Source organism: Heloderma suspectum, chromosome 5 (genome assembly GCF_057233095.1).
Source record: "Heloderma suspectum isolate Gila_16-S chromosome 5, 16-S_ref, whole genome shotgun sequence".
NCBI lineage: Eukaryota > Metazoa > Chordata > Lepidosauria > Squamata > Helodermatidae > Heloderma > Heloderma suspectum.
Window position 1 is genome coordinate 201,580,972 of NC_139462.1, and position 16,538 is coordinate 201,597,509.

The 16,538-nt window shown below is 48.1% G+C and overlaps 1 protein-coding gene across 8 annotated transcripts; it reads left to right on the plus strand.

Moving 5' to 3' along the window:
* The first annotated feature begins 406 nt into the window (after positions 1 to 406).
* Positions 407 to 13,039, plus strand: BMI1 (BMI1 proto-oncogene, polycomb ring finger). Of its 8 annotated transcripts, none has more exons than XM_084859046.1 (11): positions 1,464 to 1,555; positions 2,832 to 2,934; positions 7,473 to 7,604; positions 7,900 to 7,996; positions 8,682 to 8,737; positions 8,828 to 8,878; positions 9,151 to 9,259; positions 9,346 to 9,391; positions 9,856 to 9,954; positions 10,624 to 10,704; positions 10,843 to 13,039. In XM_084859046.1, the coding sequence occupies exons 2-11, from the start codon at positions 2,856 to 2,858 to the stop codon at positions 11,176 to 11,178; spliced, it is 1,086 nt and encodes a 361-aa protein (XP_084715172.1). In that variant the 5' UTR covers positions 1,464 to 1,555; positions 2,832 to 2,855; the 3' UTR covers positions 11,179 to 13,039. The 8 variants fall into 8 exon arrangements, with proteins under 8 accessions (XP_084715175.1, XP_084715172.1, XP_084715176.1 ...); XM_084859045.1 differs by lacking the exon at positions 1,464 to 1,555 and adding an exon at positions 1,880 to 2,464; XM_084859049.1 differs by lacking the exons at positions 1,464 to 1,555; positions 2,832 to 2,934 and adding an exon at positions 407 to 1,008.
* Positions 13,040 to 16,538: the final 3,499 nt, after the last annotated feature.

The window sequence follows — 16,538 nt, forward strand, 5'->3', positions numbered from 1 at the left end:
CGTGTAAGAAAGTGAATTTGTACGCCGAAAGAAGGCGGGAAGTGAGAAGGCGTGGCTAAAGCCGGGGAAAAAATGACCAAGCCGGGGCAAAATGGGTGGCAGGCTAGCTCTGTGGGGCTGCGCGCGCGCGCGCGTGTCTCAACACACTGAACAAATTAAAATACAAAGGAAACAAAGGAAAACAAAGACCTCCGGCTTCTAAATAAAGCGTAGGGCCAGGCTATTGTGGGAGTGAAAAGTCTGGGGTAGTCGTCGAGGGCACTGGGACAGGAAAAAAAGGGGGGGCTGAGGTCAAAACACAGGCTGTGTGTGTGTGTGTGAGAGAGAGAGAGAGAGGGAGGGAGGGAGGGAATGTATGAATATACCTGAACGGAAACGGATCGGTCACCTTTGGATATCGCTCGCTGAGGGAAAGAAAGAAAGGGACACAGACGGGTGGGGGAAAGAAGACCAGTTTTGAAGGATTCAAAAATGTCCCGGAATCCTTTCCACGTGAGACAACTGTGGTAAATGGAAGGGAAAAAAGGCGAAGACAATGGGCTGGAGAACGCCAGGTAGAGAATGAGCTGGGTCTGGGGAGGTTGCACCGTAGGGCGGGAAGGGTGATGGGACATATTGTAGGGCTGGGTAGAAGACGTCGTAGGAGAAGAAGAGTGAAGAAAGACAACGAGCGGATCGAATGCCAAGGCGGGAAAATGTAAAAGGAACACAAGGAGTGAAGGTGGAAGCACAGAGACGAAGCTCAGGGCTCTGTTTTAGCTGCACGCTCTCACGCCCAACTTCATTGACACCTGAAAATAAATGCCTCGCTTAAAGTCTCTGAGATGTCATGAAATGGCTTGCCCTCGGTGGCTTGGGCAGTGGGAGAAGGATTTTGGGCATGGGTGCATCACGTGGAAGAAGACCAGCAGCAAGTCTGGGCATGGACGATGGAGAACCTTGTCTGTGTGTACAGAGGGAGCTTTGAGAAGGAAACCCGGAGTGCCATTATCTTCAGCTATTAAAATGGTGAGCTCTAGAGACTGGGCAACTCTGTGTGTGTGTGTGTGTGTGCGTGTGCGTGTGTGTGTGTGTGTTGCGGGGGGCGGGTAGGGCTCTCCTACGGTAGGAGAAAAGAGCAGGGTAGGTTTATGACTCGGAGGGTTTAGATGGGGAAAATGGATGAAGCCAAAGGTGGTAACCGTCCATTTATTGCGCCTTGGAGAGAGGAAAAGGGGGGAGCGCTTTTGTGTTGTTGTTATTGTGGTTGCTTCCACAGGCTAGATGTCGGTCAGTGGTAGCAAATATAGAAAAGAAAAAGGCGACAGAAAGAAGCAGCGGGGCGTGTGTGAGCGACAGTTAGGCGAGAAAGAACGAGATTGCGCGTGTGAGGTGACAGGGTGTGTAACATGTGGGGACGTACGGAGAACGTGGAGACGGAACGGGCATAGTGTGTGTAGTGCGGGGTGGGTGTGTACGTGTGCAGGGGGAAGAAAAGGAAAAATGCATTGTATGCGTGTGTGCGCGCGCGAGAGAGAGAGGAAGAGCGGGAGGAGGTGGAACAAGCAGCAGCAGCGTGAGTGCCGTGGAGAAAAGGAGGACTAGGCGAAGTGTGTGAGCGTGAGTGTGTGTGTGGCGGGGGGGGGGAGGGGGAGGAGGAGGAGGACCAGGCAGAGTGCGGGAGGGGGGGAGGGGAGGGTGGCGCGCGGGGGGGAGGAGGCGGCCGAGTCGCGGGATTGGGTCACAGGGAGGCTGTCGGGCCCCGACTACACCGACACTAATTCCCAGGCCACCCTTAAGGAATGAGGAGCCCCACGTGATGCTGGCGGGGCGGGCGAACTCTGAGCCATTTTGGGGACGGTGTCAGTTTCCACTGTGTGCCTTCAGCAGTCCCCCCCACACACACACACGCCTCCTCCACCGCTCTCCTCCTCCGCTCCCTCCACAACAACTATGAAATAACCATAATATTATTTTAAAAAAAAGAAGAAGAAGGGAAAAGGGGAGGGAGAAAGAACCTCCTCAGAGACAGAAACGCAAGAGAAGGGGGAAGAGATTGACGCCGGGGGGGGGCGGTTTAGAGAGAGGGAGAGACAATGGGCTGCTGGTGGAAGAGGAGAAGCGAACCAGCCGGATTAGAACGATTTTAAGATCCCAGCACCGAGCCAGGCATTTAAGGGGGACGGGGTGGGGGAGAAAGGGAGAGGAGAAAAGGAAGAGAAGGGGGGAAGAAGACCGAACTCCGAGGAAACGGAGGGAACCTGGAGGGGTCAGTGGAGGAGGAGGAGACCCCGGGTGTTTTTGGAACTAAAATGAGCTGAGTGTGGCGGCGGCGGCGGCAGCAATACGCTTATTGCAATTGACAGCGTCTGCAGTTCATTTCAAGATGGCCGCTTGGCTCACATTCATTTTCTGCTGAACGACTTTTAACTTTCATTGTCTCTTTTGGCGGCTTCGATCGTCACCCAGCAGCTCCTTTTGGCGGGTATGTATCCACGGGCGAGCTTCCTAGCCCAGGCTGGAGGCGGGTGGGGGCTCGGCGGCGGTTTTCGGGGGCTTTTGAAGGCTGCGAGGGGGAGCCTAGGTGTCCCCGAGCTCTCCGTATGGGGAAAGCGCTGACAGTCTCGCTTCAGCCACACACACACTCTCTCTCGCAGAGACACTCAGCAGCCGCCGCCGCCGCCGCAGCCCGTGCACTCGATTTCGTTACGCAGCCAGACTTTCCAATTTTAGTTATTTTCTTTCCCCAGCCTGGTCCTAAAATCTTTCTGGGCACATGGCCCCAGAGGAGGATATTTATATTTTCAGCCTCTACTAGCCGTTCGAGCTCAGACCCCTTTGTTTAAATGCAGATTTTGATTGAACGGGGACAGTTAATGGAATCTGGAGCTGCCTGGGTCATGGGATGGCGATTGCCTCCGAAAGAAACGGATCGGTCGAGCTTTCGAAAGCCAGGTAGCGCGCCCATTTTATAGAGATGGGTCCAGCGGGGGGTGGCGGTCCCGCTGGGGGGTTCGTGGAATCCCTGGGGACTCCCGAAGAAATGTTATTAACTTAAGTTCGGCGAACACTTGGGCTGGAACTGAATGGCTGGTAAGATGGCGGTGCTCACTTCGCTTCCCGTGTGTCCCTTTTCATTTGTGCTTAAAATGAGAACGTTTCTAGGCTTTGGGGATGGCAGGGCAGGGCAAAGCTGGAAAAATAACTTTCGGGGAGAGAGGTTGCAGCGTGCGTGTGTGGCTCTCGAAGAAGTTGCCATGTGCAGAATCGGGATAGTTTGGGAAGGTGAGATGGTGCGACTTGCAGGATCTAGGGTGGCTTTCATTTATTTAGTTGGTGTTGCACCCCCTCCTCCCTCCACCCCCACCCCCCCGCTCCCATCCTTCTAGGGTGAATAAAAGCAAGTTAACTGAAACGTCTTCCCAGTACTTGAAACGGGGTGAGTGTGTTCCTGGCTCTCCTGGCTAGGTTGTACTTGTTCATCTAAACCCCACTTGGCCTTGGCAGTACAGTCTCACAGTGGGTCCGTTTTCGCTCTTTTAATGCTGGATAGGAAACAAGTCAGCACCACCAAATCAAACATTCTCTCCCTACAAGTAAAATCCCGCATTGCCCCCAAATCTGGAGAGTTAGGCATGTGGTCGCAGCATCTGCATGGTGTTTGTACAACCTCTACAGTTCTGTTAACCTTTTAAAAAAAAAAAGTTAAGTGTTTAAGACTCGTCTGTTTGAAAGGATCCTCCAAGGAAGAGGTACTCTGGTAATATAATATTGTGCGGGGAGTGGGGTGGAAAGGAGACTGGGTTGAATGTTTGTGTTTTTCTGCTCTATACGTGAAGGCTTTTGTTGGGAGTTGGACGCTGAAGATAGCTGCGGTGGAACCCGCTAGTGTGCTTACAGGCAACCAGCTGGAGAGTTTCATGCTCTACTTTCAGGAGTTTGGTTATATAGAATGTGGACTACATACACTGGGCACACTGATGTTTTCCTTTGCTGCGATGTGTTTGCACATATATTTCGACCAGATATGAGGAGGGGGAGCACATTTGTTGACAACATATGTGACCATATACTGCTTCCAGAATCAGTTTCCACACATTTTAAAATGGCATTGATTGCCTCCAAGAATTAGCTCCAGCATTGCATGGCAGGGGAAGGTCCAGTTTTCTGCGTGGCTGTAGGTGCAAAGCCTGCAGCTCTGTTCCAGTCCAGCTTACCTGGTCTTTAGGTAGCCTACAGTACAGGGCTGCCAGTGCAGCTGCTCTGTGTTAATTCACATAGTGCCCCTGAGTATTCATACTAGGGCTTGCCCCTGTTTTTTTTCAATTTGAGAGAACCCGTGTAAGGCCTCCAAACTTTCAGTGGGCTGTCATAACGTGTTTTAACCATCCCTTGTTTTCACGGCTGAATACGTGCCTGGGAAGGAGTGAGCCTGAAAATAAAAGAGGTTATCTGGTCTTAAAGGGCAATATGTCTCGACTGTATCAACACAGGACATCACCGTAAAGGGGGGGGGGATCTTTGGCGGGGAGAGGAGGAGGAAGAGGAGGGAATAGGTGTTCAAACTCCTCTCCTAGACGAATTTGTGTGTTTGGTAATGAGATGCTCTTTATGTTTATATCTGCAATATATACTATATATGAATAGAAAGGGACATGTGCGTTGGCTTCTTTCAGTGAAAAGAGTGTCTTGTTGCTTTGATTCAGCTTGCCGTTTTAAAATTCTGGGTGTCAGAGATACCTCCAGCCATACCCTGGGGGAGAGAACTAACCTGGGTAATAAATAATATGCGGTTACCGGGTAGCTGCGACCAAACAAGCGTCACGGTTGATTTGAGTTTTCTTCCACTTAGGGAGAGAGACTGTTTCCGTGAAATAAAACATGTGTTAGTATCTTTTGAAGGATTGGGTTGCCTCCGTGTCTCAGTGCAGAAGAAGAATTTTAAGCCAACCGATTAATATACAACATGGGCCGCTGTTTATTTTGTAGTTATGAGATATTTAGGATCGACTGTGGTCTTGGCTTGCGGAAATAAACAGAGGAAAGAAATGGGTGTGGGGGAGAGAGAGCGATTATTTACGTCAGAGTAACTTAAGAAACCTCCCTCCTGGATGAAGGGGAAGGCAAGTCTAGAAGCAGCCAGGAATCGAGGCTGGCGAGATCCAAAAACTCGAGGCTTTTCCCTTTGTTGATGTTGTTGGGGGTATCTTCTCTGCAATCCTCGTACAATGAATTCTGGCCTCTCTGCAACACACCGGGCTAAGGCCAAGAGTATGCCTCTTTCCCTTCTTTTGCCTCTCTTTGCCAGACCTGTTTCTCTTTGCTTTTGGGGATGGGGGGCGGGTACAAACAACCGTTTTCTCGGCGCAGAACTTGCCCTCTTCCTCCTCTCGCTTTCAGTCCAGGGGCGTCCAGAGAGAGGCAGTCGGAACGAGTGAAGCGGCTTGCTAAGGTTGCTCGTTGGCTCTGCTGCGGGCGATCCCAGCAACGTCTTCAACTCCACCCGCCTCCTCGCCGCCCCCCCTTTTTTTTCTTGGGCAAATTTGGCTGGAATTCATAGCTCTTTTGGAAGCGGCGAAGGATTTTGTCTCGACTCGACTGCGGTGGGTTCCGAGAAAGGAGGGGACCTGCTGAGATCAGGAAACTTAACCTGTACTCTGCGCGGCTGCGAGGGAAGAGGGGAAGCACACACCCCCGTCCTGACCTGATCGCACTGTAAATTATTCGTCAAGCACGGCCGGGAGCTGCCTGCCTGCCTGGGGTGGGACTCTGGGCTGGCAGCAGGCATCTACCCGGAGCGTCTCTCTCCGGCTCCCAGCCTGCAGCTCCGAGCTGAGGCGCAACTGCGCGGCTCGCGGTGGCAACCTCTGGAAATGACAGTGGTGCGTGCGTCTTTTCACGCTGGTCGCTGCGCTGCTCTGGGGCAAGGTGCGGATTTCGCCGCGGGACGGGCTGCTGGTCGCCCTCCTGCCAGCCAGGCGCTTTCTCGCCTCATCCCAACTTGCCCGGCCTGCCCCGGAGGCCCGCGGGAGACCCGCGCCCCGTTAAGGTGCCGCCGCCCCTCCACACACACACACCCGGCGCAGCGCCCGCGGCGGTCCTACTATCAGCTCTGCCCCTTGGCGGAGCCAAGCGGAGAGTGGCAAGCGCGGGCCAGGGCAGAGGGGAGCTAGGGAGGGAGGAAGCGGCGTGGGCTCAGCCGCTGCTGCTTTCTTGCCCCGAGTCGACGTGGATGGAGGCCCCCGGGAGGAGCCTCTCGCTTTCGGCCTGGCGCAGACCCCAGTGCTGGCTCGGGCCGCCTCCGAGGCCTCCCACCGCCAGCGCCGCTCTGGGCCTCCCTCCTCTCGCCCCCACCCCGTCCCTCGGCCCCGAGCTCCAGCGGGAGGGGGGCGCTCTGGCCCGAACAGGACCCCTTTCCCGCCCGGCCCGGCCACGCCCCCCCCGCGCCTTCCCCGCCGCTGCCCCCAGCCCCGCGGGGCTTCTCTGGGCTCCCCTGCACTGGAGGCATCCGCTTGGACCCCGAGGCTCGGCTCCCCCCCCGGTGCGGCAGCCGCAGACCCCCGCGGCTCCCAGGACCCCCGGCCCTTCTCCACGCCCCTTCCTTCCCCCTTCTTTTATTTCGCCCCTCCCCCTCCCCCTCCCCCTCCCCCTCCCTGGTGCGCTCCGGGCGGTGGCAGGATGCCAAGTGGAAGTGGAAGTTGCTATAGCAACCCCCTCGATCGCACGGTTCCGAAGGCGCCTCCGTCCCGAGCCTGTTGGGCTGGCGGCGAGGCACTGGCGAGCCAGACGACGGCTCCGCGGCGCGGCGGTGGCAGCGGAGCCCAGTTCCGGGGCCGGTCCGGTCCTCCCCTGCCGCCCGCTCTGCGCCTTGCCCGGCCTCGCCGATGCCCGCCGGCCCTGCTGCAGAGGTGCGGCGGGCCCCAATCTACCAGGCAGCCCGCCAGCCCGCCCTCCCCTGCTCGCCTCTCCCTCCTCCTCCTCCGTCGCCACCGCTACAGCCACTGCCGCCGCCGCCCTCCTCCTCCCCTCCTCGCCGGAAATGCCCAGGGCAACGTCCGCAGCTGCACCGGGATCGGGCGCCGCTTCTTCTCCGCCCGCCCCCCACCCCCGTTCGTCTGCCAGCACCATCGGGGAGCTCGCTGCGCCACGAGAAAGGGGCCCAGTCGCGCCGCCTCGCCGCCGCCTCGGAGTGATCGCCGCCACCCCGTCGCTAACAACCGATGCGTGGAGGGGGCGGGCAGGTGGGCACTGGGCAGAACGCCCCCCCCCCGCAGGCACTGCCCTCCCGCTTTGCTCAACAGGTCCTGGCTTGGCAGCGTCCCACCACCTTCCTAGTCACGTTGAATCAGGGGTGTTTCCCCCCCTTTTCTTGAGGTGGGGTGTAACTTTAAGTCGGGAAGGAGCAGAAGAACTGCCTTGAAGCCACCCCCTCCCCTCCGGTCGTCTTTCTGGCACTTAAACGCCCCTCGTGTGTGTGTGTGTGTGTCTTTCAGAGCTGCCTCTTTGCGCAAATATGCATCGCACTACCCGCATCAAAATCACCGAGTTAAACCCGCATCTCATGTGCGTGATCTGCGGAGGGTACTTCATTGATGCAACCACCATCATCGAGTGTCTACATTCCTGTAAGTACTCCTGCCCTGCTGCTTCTCACTTGGCCTTTGCTGTCCCAGTCCAGAAAAAGAAGTGCTCTGCTTTCCTACCCCCTTAACATCTCTGATGCCAGGCAGAAAAAAAAGGGTTTCCCGTGCTCTTGGAGAATTTGTCCATTATTTTTTATTGACAAGGGATGGTTAACTTTATCTAATGAGTCCCGGTTTAACAACTCACCCTCATCACCCTTTTTAATAGCTGAAGACTTCGCTTTGACTGCTCTGTGAAATCTTGCTTCTCTCCATATATACTTTTTTTTCCTTATAGTCTGTAAGACATGTATTGTGCACTATTTGGAGACGAGCAAGTATTGTCCTATTTGCGACGTCCAAGTTCACAAAACCAGACCACTTTTGAACATAAGGTAGGGGAAAAACTACAAATGTCACTTTTTGCCGTAACTGAGAGCTTTGCAATGGTTGTGCTTGGTTGGATGCTACCTCTTTAAATCTGTTTAAGTTTAAATCTGAAAAGGGTTTACATACAGAAGTTCTTGTGTGAAAGATCGAACTGACATTTCAGTCCAGACATTTTCTGATCCCTGCCCCTCCCCATATAATATGTATATGGTTGTTTTATTTTTTGCCTCACCTGTCCAAATTGCAAATTATTATCTATTTTCGCCCCCTTATTGCCACCCTGTATATTTAGTTCCCAGATTTACTCCAGAACAAACTACTGACATTTGTAAATGTAAAATATTGATGAAGAAAGGCAAAAGTGAAATTCTTTTCAGAAGTCCTATTTATTCATTGCTGTTTTGTGATTATTTATTAGCTTGTGACCTCTTTATTAGCTGTTATGCATTTTCGACAATAGAGTAATGATAGGCCAGATAGGTTTCTGGTGGACAGAAAATAATGCTTTTGCAGTCAGATAAATAGCTGGTGATGTAAAACTTCTGTAAAAACTGTGCTTAAATTTGGTGGGAGTTTTGGCTGGCCATTTTGGTAGAAGTTGCATTCTGGATTTGGAAAGTATGAAATGCAGATTGGATTTCCATATGGACATAGCTCTAAATTTGAGTGTCTTGGAATTCTGTATTTCAGATCTGATAAAACTCTCCAAGACATTGTGTACAAGTTAGTACCAGGCCTTTTCAAAAGTAAGTAAGCAGTTAAACCAAACAACTAGCACAAGTACTACAGTTGTTAAACTGGAGTCAACTTAATGACAAATATCTCTTCTCACTCAGATGAAATGAAAAGGAGAAGAGACTTCTATGCTGCTCACCCATCTGCTGATGGTAAAAGTTCCCAGTTTTTTATTTTATAGATATAAAACTGTCATCTTATTCAAAAGTTAAGGCTGCTAAAACAGTTTCCCATATATAGCCCATATTACATTTCAGGGATAATACAGAGGACAATTCATTTAAATGTTTTTATACATGCTGTGACCTATTTCAGTATTTGCAGATAATCTTTTCAGAGATTTCCCCTGTAACTTAGTGTTGTTCTCATTCTTCCTGCTTTGAATTTCAAAATGTAAATAAATTACTGTGGAAATTCTGTGCAGCTGCCAATGGCTCTAATGAAGACAGGGGAGAAGTTGCAGATGAAGACAAAAGGATTATAACAGATGATGAGATAATAAGCTTATCCATTGAGTTCTTTGACCAAAATAGGCAAGTTGCAAAAGCAATATTTTACCTTTATCTGTACATTCATAGCTAGCAGCTCTTTGTAATAATTGTATAACTCCTCTTCCCAGACTTGAACGGAAAGGAAATAAAGAGAAAGAGAAATCCAAAGAGGAGGTAAATAAACGTCTTCCAACTCTTCTTCAGAAAAAATTTTTTAAAGATAATTTTGGAGGGTCAACAAGACATATAGTTGTTTTTTTAATTCCCCCAAATAAATTAACAGCATTGTGCAGATATTTATTGTATCTTCTTGGCAACTAAAATTAAATGAGTTGTTACTGATGATCCATACAGTTTGTACCATTATGGGACTGTCTCCTATTTTTCCTTACTTGAAAACATATTTTTTTTAAAAATAAAGTCATATGTTATAATTAAAACCTGCAAAATACCTAATAAACATGCATTATATTTTGGCCCTCCTTATTCATTGTTTTGCATCTTAATTCAATCCTTTTGGTTCAGCAATAAGCATCTAGTTTTAACCATTTCCCTACTATACTTACACAGTGTATCAGTTTATTGCCAAGTACTTAATTATATGCATTAATTTTTTTTCAATCAAATGCCCCTACCAGGCAAATGACAAAAGATATTTACGTTGCCCAGCAGCAATGACTGTAATGCACTTGAGAAAGTTTCTCCGGAGCAAAATGGACATACCCAATACTTTTCAGGTACTTTTGGCTTAAGGGGGTGGCAGAAGTTCCAATACAATTTAGGCTGTAAGTGTTTAACTTGAAGTCATGTTCTTTATTAAACATTCTTATCAAAAACTAGAAGGCACACAGTGAGTTATATTGTATGTAAGTTAGTAGTGTGTTTCAGTTTATATATAAACATTTCTAGACAATTCTAATGTAATTGTCTATTTTCAGAAATGGTGGATCAGATAAATATCCTCAACCTTTTTGCCCTGTGCTGTCAGATCCTGTGTTGCCTTGTCGCTGAAGATCATAATCAATGCAGCCTTTTAGACAGCTTTGGGGTGAAATGTTTGAAGTCTTTTTCATGTTAAGATTGCTCAATAGCCTTTGCTAATGGATTTTGCTTCTGGATTAAAAAAAAAAATAGGCCTATACACTATTGGCTTTCTAAGAGTTGATGAACTATCCCACCAAAGTCTAGGGTTCTTAGAAGAGAAATTATTGCCAAGTTGAATGTATGTAGAGCAGGATGCAGATCTAAGTACTTCTTGGATGTAAGGCAGAACTGGTCTCAATTGAGTTAACTGGGCTGGAACCTTAAAATTCCAGTCGAAGTGGGTGGTGTGTGGATCATGGTGCTGTTGCCGTTCCTCCCACTTGGCATATATCAAATGAAGTTGAATTACATTTCTTTGGTAGATCGATGTCATGTATGAAGAGGAGCCTTTGAAGGACTACTACACACTCATGGATATTGCCTACATTTACACATGGAGAAGGGTAAATACACCGAGAAGTCTGCAGCCTCCCTCTGTAATGCTGGGCCAGTTGGGCAGACAGGAAGGGCGGTGGGGGAAGAGGTGCTGCCCCTGCTGACACCGTGTTGTTTCGGTTTTGTTTCGTTTTGTTTTTTTGCAGAACGGCCCCCTGCCTTTGAAGTACCGAGTGCGACCTACTTGCAAAAGGATGAAGCTGGGTGGCCACCAGAGAGATGGTTTAAACCACAGTGGCGAACTGGAAAGTGACTCTGGGAGCGAGAAGGCGAGCAGCCCTGCGGGAGGCACCCCCTCCACGTCATCCTGTGGTTTGCTCGGCCCCAGCACCCCAGTGCAGTCTCCCCACCCTCAGTTCCCCCATATCTCTAGTACTATGAATGGAACTGGCAGCAGCCCAGGCAGCAACCACCACTCCTCCTTCGCCAACAGAGTCCGGAAAGCATCCATAAATGGTTCCTCGGCGACTTCGTCTGGCTGACACATCAAAATGCCCCTTGGACTGAACGCCCCACCATGTCTTTAGAGCTGTCTTTCCTGCCCTTCTGTCTCTTTCTCTCCATGCCATTCAGCTTCACAGATCCTAATCCCAGGAGTGATGGCAGTCCGAATTGCTTTTAAAACGAGGAATAATAAAGGACTGTCTCCCCCTCACACACGTTGAGTATTAAAAATAGTGGGACTTACTGGGTGACCGTTTGATATGAACCGTGGATTGAAACAAAAGAAGAATTTTAAAAGCTGTTTCTTAAGGACTAGCAATGAGAAACAAGGTCTAAACCCAGATAAACTGGGGAGCAAGAGCGCTTGTTTTCTGGGGGTCCTTTTGCTCCCCACCGTCAACCCGCTTCCTGGTTTGGACCTGGGATTATCCGGAAATGGATGCATATCGATAATGGAATATAGTTTTGCTAATCCAGACTAATTCCCTACATTTACATACACTCGGATTGTTCATTGTTATTTCGCTGTTTTTGTGAACTTGTAGAAACCAAGTGGATTTTTCCCCCATCTTGAGATTCGTCAACAAAACCGAATTGAATATGCATAGAAGTTATGCATATATGTAGTAGCCATGCCACTGTGAATAACAATTTCTTGCTTTATTAGCCATTTTGATTTTTATGTTGCATCGATAACTTCTCTGCTGAAGTGCAGAAGCGATTTAAAGACGGGGAAAGCAGGAGGAGAAGGAAAAACTAGACAACAAACAGAACAAAGAAAAAAAGATAGACACTCAATTTTACAACCTGTAGGTCTAAAAGCGGGTATTGCCGTTTATTTTACTGACTTGTTTAAAGAAAAAAAAATCAAAGAAAAGACACACTTTTTGTAAGAATCAGATGGCATTTTGCGTTTGTTGAACAATGCCATATTGGTATATGACAAAACAGGAAGCAGTATTGTATGATATATTTATAAATACTATAAAGAAAATATTGTGTTTTGTGCACTCTCGATTTGGTGGTTAAATTCCCAGGCTGGTGTAGCCTTCACAGATGCCTCTTATGAGGTCCTTGTTGATTCCGCAGATACGAGCTCGAGCTCTTTTCCCTTAGTGACGTCTGAAAGCTGCAGGGCAAGCTCAAATCGCTGTTAACCCGGAAGCAATTTGGCAATCTCCAAAGGGTTTTACGGGCTTTGTCTTGTTCCAAGTAGTATATTATTTTTACTTTTACACAATGTGATTAATTGTTTTAATGATGCAGGGGGAGGGGGAGGTTACAGGAGTAGTAGAAGATGGAGGAACAGGGGAGTGAGTTAACTCTTTCATTGGTTTTATTATTTGGTGTGATGGGTTTGTGTTTTTTTCCTTAAAAAAAAAAAAAGCACAGGAAATCATACAAGAAGCCATAAAATATGCGGGAACCTCTTTCATTCATGCTTTCTTAAGAAATCAGCAAGTTGCTGGATGAAGGCTTTTAATCTAAATTTGTTTTAATATATATGTGTGTATATGGTACAGTACTAACTTGATTAAAGATTAACTGGTACTTTGATATCTCGAAAAACCTGCGGGGAATCCCTTCTGCAAAATAGGTTTCTGAAGGCATCGAGTTTGCGGGGGGGGGGGGGGAGAAGGAAGGTTTTAAAATGTAAGCATCCTGAGGAGCCCCGAATACTTTTCAGTTTGTGCTTTGCTTTCGTCAAACTGTGTGTGTGTGTGTGTATTCTTCACTCATCAGTTACACATTTGTGAGGGTGTTAGTCCTATATGACTATTGTTTCATGTTTGTACAGGGAAACTGTAGCTAAACATTTCATTGCCTCTGGTCCGCAAAAGAAGCACAATTCTATTGCTTTGTCTTGCTTACAGTCATTAAATCATTACTTTTGCATATACCTTGTTGCTACTTCTTTGTTATGTTCTAGACTAGTCAATGTTTAGGTTTCTTATTAACTTTCTAATGTATAACAGTCTCCTAAAAGAAACCAAAAACTTACACTGAGTTCAAACACAGTTTGAAACTTTAACCTCTGCTTAACTAAACTGAGTTTACTGCCAAGTAAGGTTGCAATTTGAAGCATGCTTATTTGGACATAAGACCAGTTGGAAGCAAAGGGCCTTACTTTCAGGGAAAAGCAGTTTGGATAGGCCTGCAAGTGATTGCTGATAATGCGATTTATTTGAAGTAAGGCCCCTTATGATACACTCCTGTATATGTCTACTCTGAAGTAAGCCTAGCTTTGTTCTATGAGGCCTGCTCCCAGGTAAGTGGGTATAGGATTGCAGCCTTAGACTCATGGTGATAATATCACACACACACACACACACACACACACTTGTGTGTGTGATACAGTTCCATACAAAAGTTTTAGGTAGTCTATTTTTAAAAATTTATATATTAAATATAAGGGGATTTTAAAAGGAAAAGAAAAAAGAAATGGCAATTGCGGATCACGATATAAAACACAGTTTGAGGGAATTAAGTTTCTCTCCAGGATCAGAACAACCTGCTAGGACCAACACCACACCCTAGTCCCAGATTGTATCACCAAAATAAATTAAGCATCTTCAAGGGATGGATTATTCTTTGATTCACATGTGGTAAATGACTGCAATACAGCCCGGAACCATGAGCCTATAAAGTGGTCATTGTTCAAATTCCATCTGACTAGTAGTGAAAGAAATTAATTATGTTATGTCATATTAAATAAGGTTATTCCTTCTACATGGGATTACTTCTGGAAAAATCTTCAATGGGCTGTTTTGAAAATAAGAGGAAAACCAATATAAGGATAGCTATATGTGTGACTGAACTGTATGTCTTGGCAGTCATCTTTCAACTATTAAAAAAAATAGTATGATTCACACAAAGGCCAACACTGAAGCCCAAACTTAGAAGTGCAGCTACATAAACCTGCTTGTTTATTTTGGATCCTCAATAATGTCAAATTCTGCCATTAAAAACCTGAGCTGATATTGGCATGTATAGCTTTGTTTCCATCGAAATGAATTAGGCTGGCAGCCTTGAAGTCTATCCTTCCTGGTTTATTAAACCTGCCCTGTTGAACATGTCCTCTTCCCTTTACCCAGTGAGTTCATCTAAGACTAAAAAAGCCCCTTTAAGACTCTTAGCCTTGCCAACTACCTGTCCAAGGAAACGAGCGACTGATGTAAAATCTCTGGTGACAGCTGCCTCCCCGATGCTAAACACGTTCAGGCGGATGTCAAGTCCCATTGATATTTTACTTATTTATTTTATTACTTATATCCCGCCTTTTTCCCTCCAAGGAACCCAAGGCTGTTTACATAATCCTCCTCCTCCCATTTTATCCTCACAACAACTCCCTGAGGTAGAGTAGGCTGTGTCCGAGAATGGCCCAAAGCCAGCCAGCGAATTTCATGGCCGAGTGGGGACTTGCACCCGGATCTCTGGAGTCCTAGTCCAACACACGAACCACTACACCTCAGTGGCTTCCAGTGGTGGGAAACCCGAGACCTTCCAGATACTGTTGGACTACAACTCCCATCAGCCTCAGTCAGCATGGCCAAAGGTCAGGCATGATGGGAGCTGTAGTTCACCGGAAGGTTCCCTTCCGCTGATATAAACAGATGGTATTTGCTTTGTTAATACCGATAAAGCGATCTTTCTTTAGAGAGAAACAAAGGATCACGATGCCTTTCTTCAAAGCCTTTGAATCTAAAGTCTTGGCTTTAGCAAGGTATTCTCAGGACTACGAAATGCACAGGTTACGGTGTGTGTGTGTGAGTGAGAGAGAGAGAGAGAGAGAGAGAGAGAGAGAGAGATTTATGTTAAGTGAAGGCTTGTGTAATTCAGCTTACAGAGCGCTACACATGACTGCTACTCAAAAGTAGGTCCCGCTGAGTTAAATGGGGCTCACTCCCAGGTAAGTGGGAATATAGGATTGCACGCTTACTCTCATTGCAAAACTTCACCACTGCGTTAATCTGTTCTGATTCCTAACTGAAAGGAAGCCCGAGAGATTCATGCTACTGCGTGGGTCTGCCCATTCCCGCGGGAATCTGACCAGTCCAGACAGAAAAGCTTCAAGAGGCTGAACAGCCGCTTAAGCGGAGCGCTGCGCGGTGCATTGCGCAGCTGCGCAAAGGGGAGGGCCCCATCCACTCTGCATAAGCTTTTGCCCTGAAAAGCAAGCATGCCCGCCACTTCAGAAGGAGTCAGCGCTGTATAATAACCTGGAAAGGACCTTGTTTTCACCGGAAGGGTGTCAGTCCCGCATCATGTGGGATGGGTGTGTTTTAAAGGGAGAACACGCGTGCTTCTAAACACGTGCAGAGTGCTTTTCCCTTCATCACAGAGTAGCCCAACCTAACCCCTGAGACTGGGGGGTTGGGGAGGCCTTCCCGCGCAGAGGGTCTGCCTTGCAGGCCCTGAGACGTTGCGCTCTTTTGTGGACCTTGGGTTCAGCCTTGACCAGTCACCCGGAAACTGGGTGTTTTTTCTCAGCTTTAGTTCTCCCTCCCTAAAATGGGAGAAGTGGAGGCTTGGTCTGCAAAGTTGCCTTGAGAGCAACGGACGTGGCAAAGGACTTTTTTTTGGGGGGACGGGACCTGATAAGAATCTATTCTATACAAAATAAATAGACAAACTCTATCGCGGAAACTGGATTTGCTTTCTTAAATCTGGGGCAGATATATTAAAACCATACTTGCGACTGAGGTTCAGGAGGTCCGCGAGTCCAAGGGGACCATACCACTGCACTGGTCAAGCTTTAACTAAGGTCTCAGAAGACCAGCAACGAGGGACGCTTTTCTCGGGGCCGTAAAAGCAAAGAGAATGCGGGCTATTAAAATCGGACGGGAAAGGAACACCTATAGCATCGTGCGCGCGGTATTTTTTACTCGGGTTGGAGGACCTATACATGCTTCTCGCTTGCTCCCATCTTCCAGCGATCTGTACAGCTGCCTTTCCAAATCCGATTTGTCCACTCCGCCCCTGCATTTACAGGGAGGAGATCTCGCTGCAGCAAGACGGTACATTTCGCTTTAAAGGTGGAACTGTGTGGAGGACACCCAGAATCTCCCAGCCTAATTTATTCCTTCGCCAGTGGTGTAGCAGAGGGAGGACTCGTAGGAGTCAAAGCCCCGGGACTTTTTGATTCTCAGGAAACATGAACTCATCTCCCCCCCGCCCTCCCACTTCCCTGTTTCCTCTGAGTTTAGTTGCAATCCCCACAGTAGTTGGGGGTAAAATCGATTTTCCCAACAACAATATGTAGTTGTGAGCTATTCCTGTGGAAATTCAAAGTATGTTGGTGTGACCTGGTCTTAAGTGGGCTATCACGACCCATTAGCTTGAAGGCGTGGAAGTGGGGGCTGCTATGATGAGTGGCTGCACTTCCGAATTTACTATC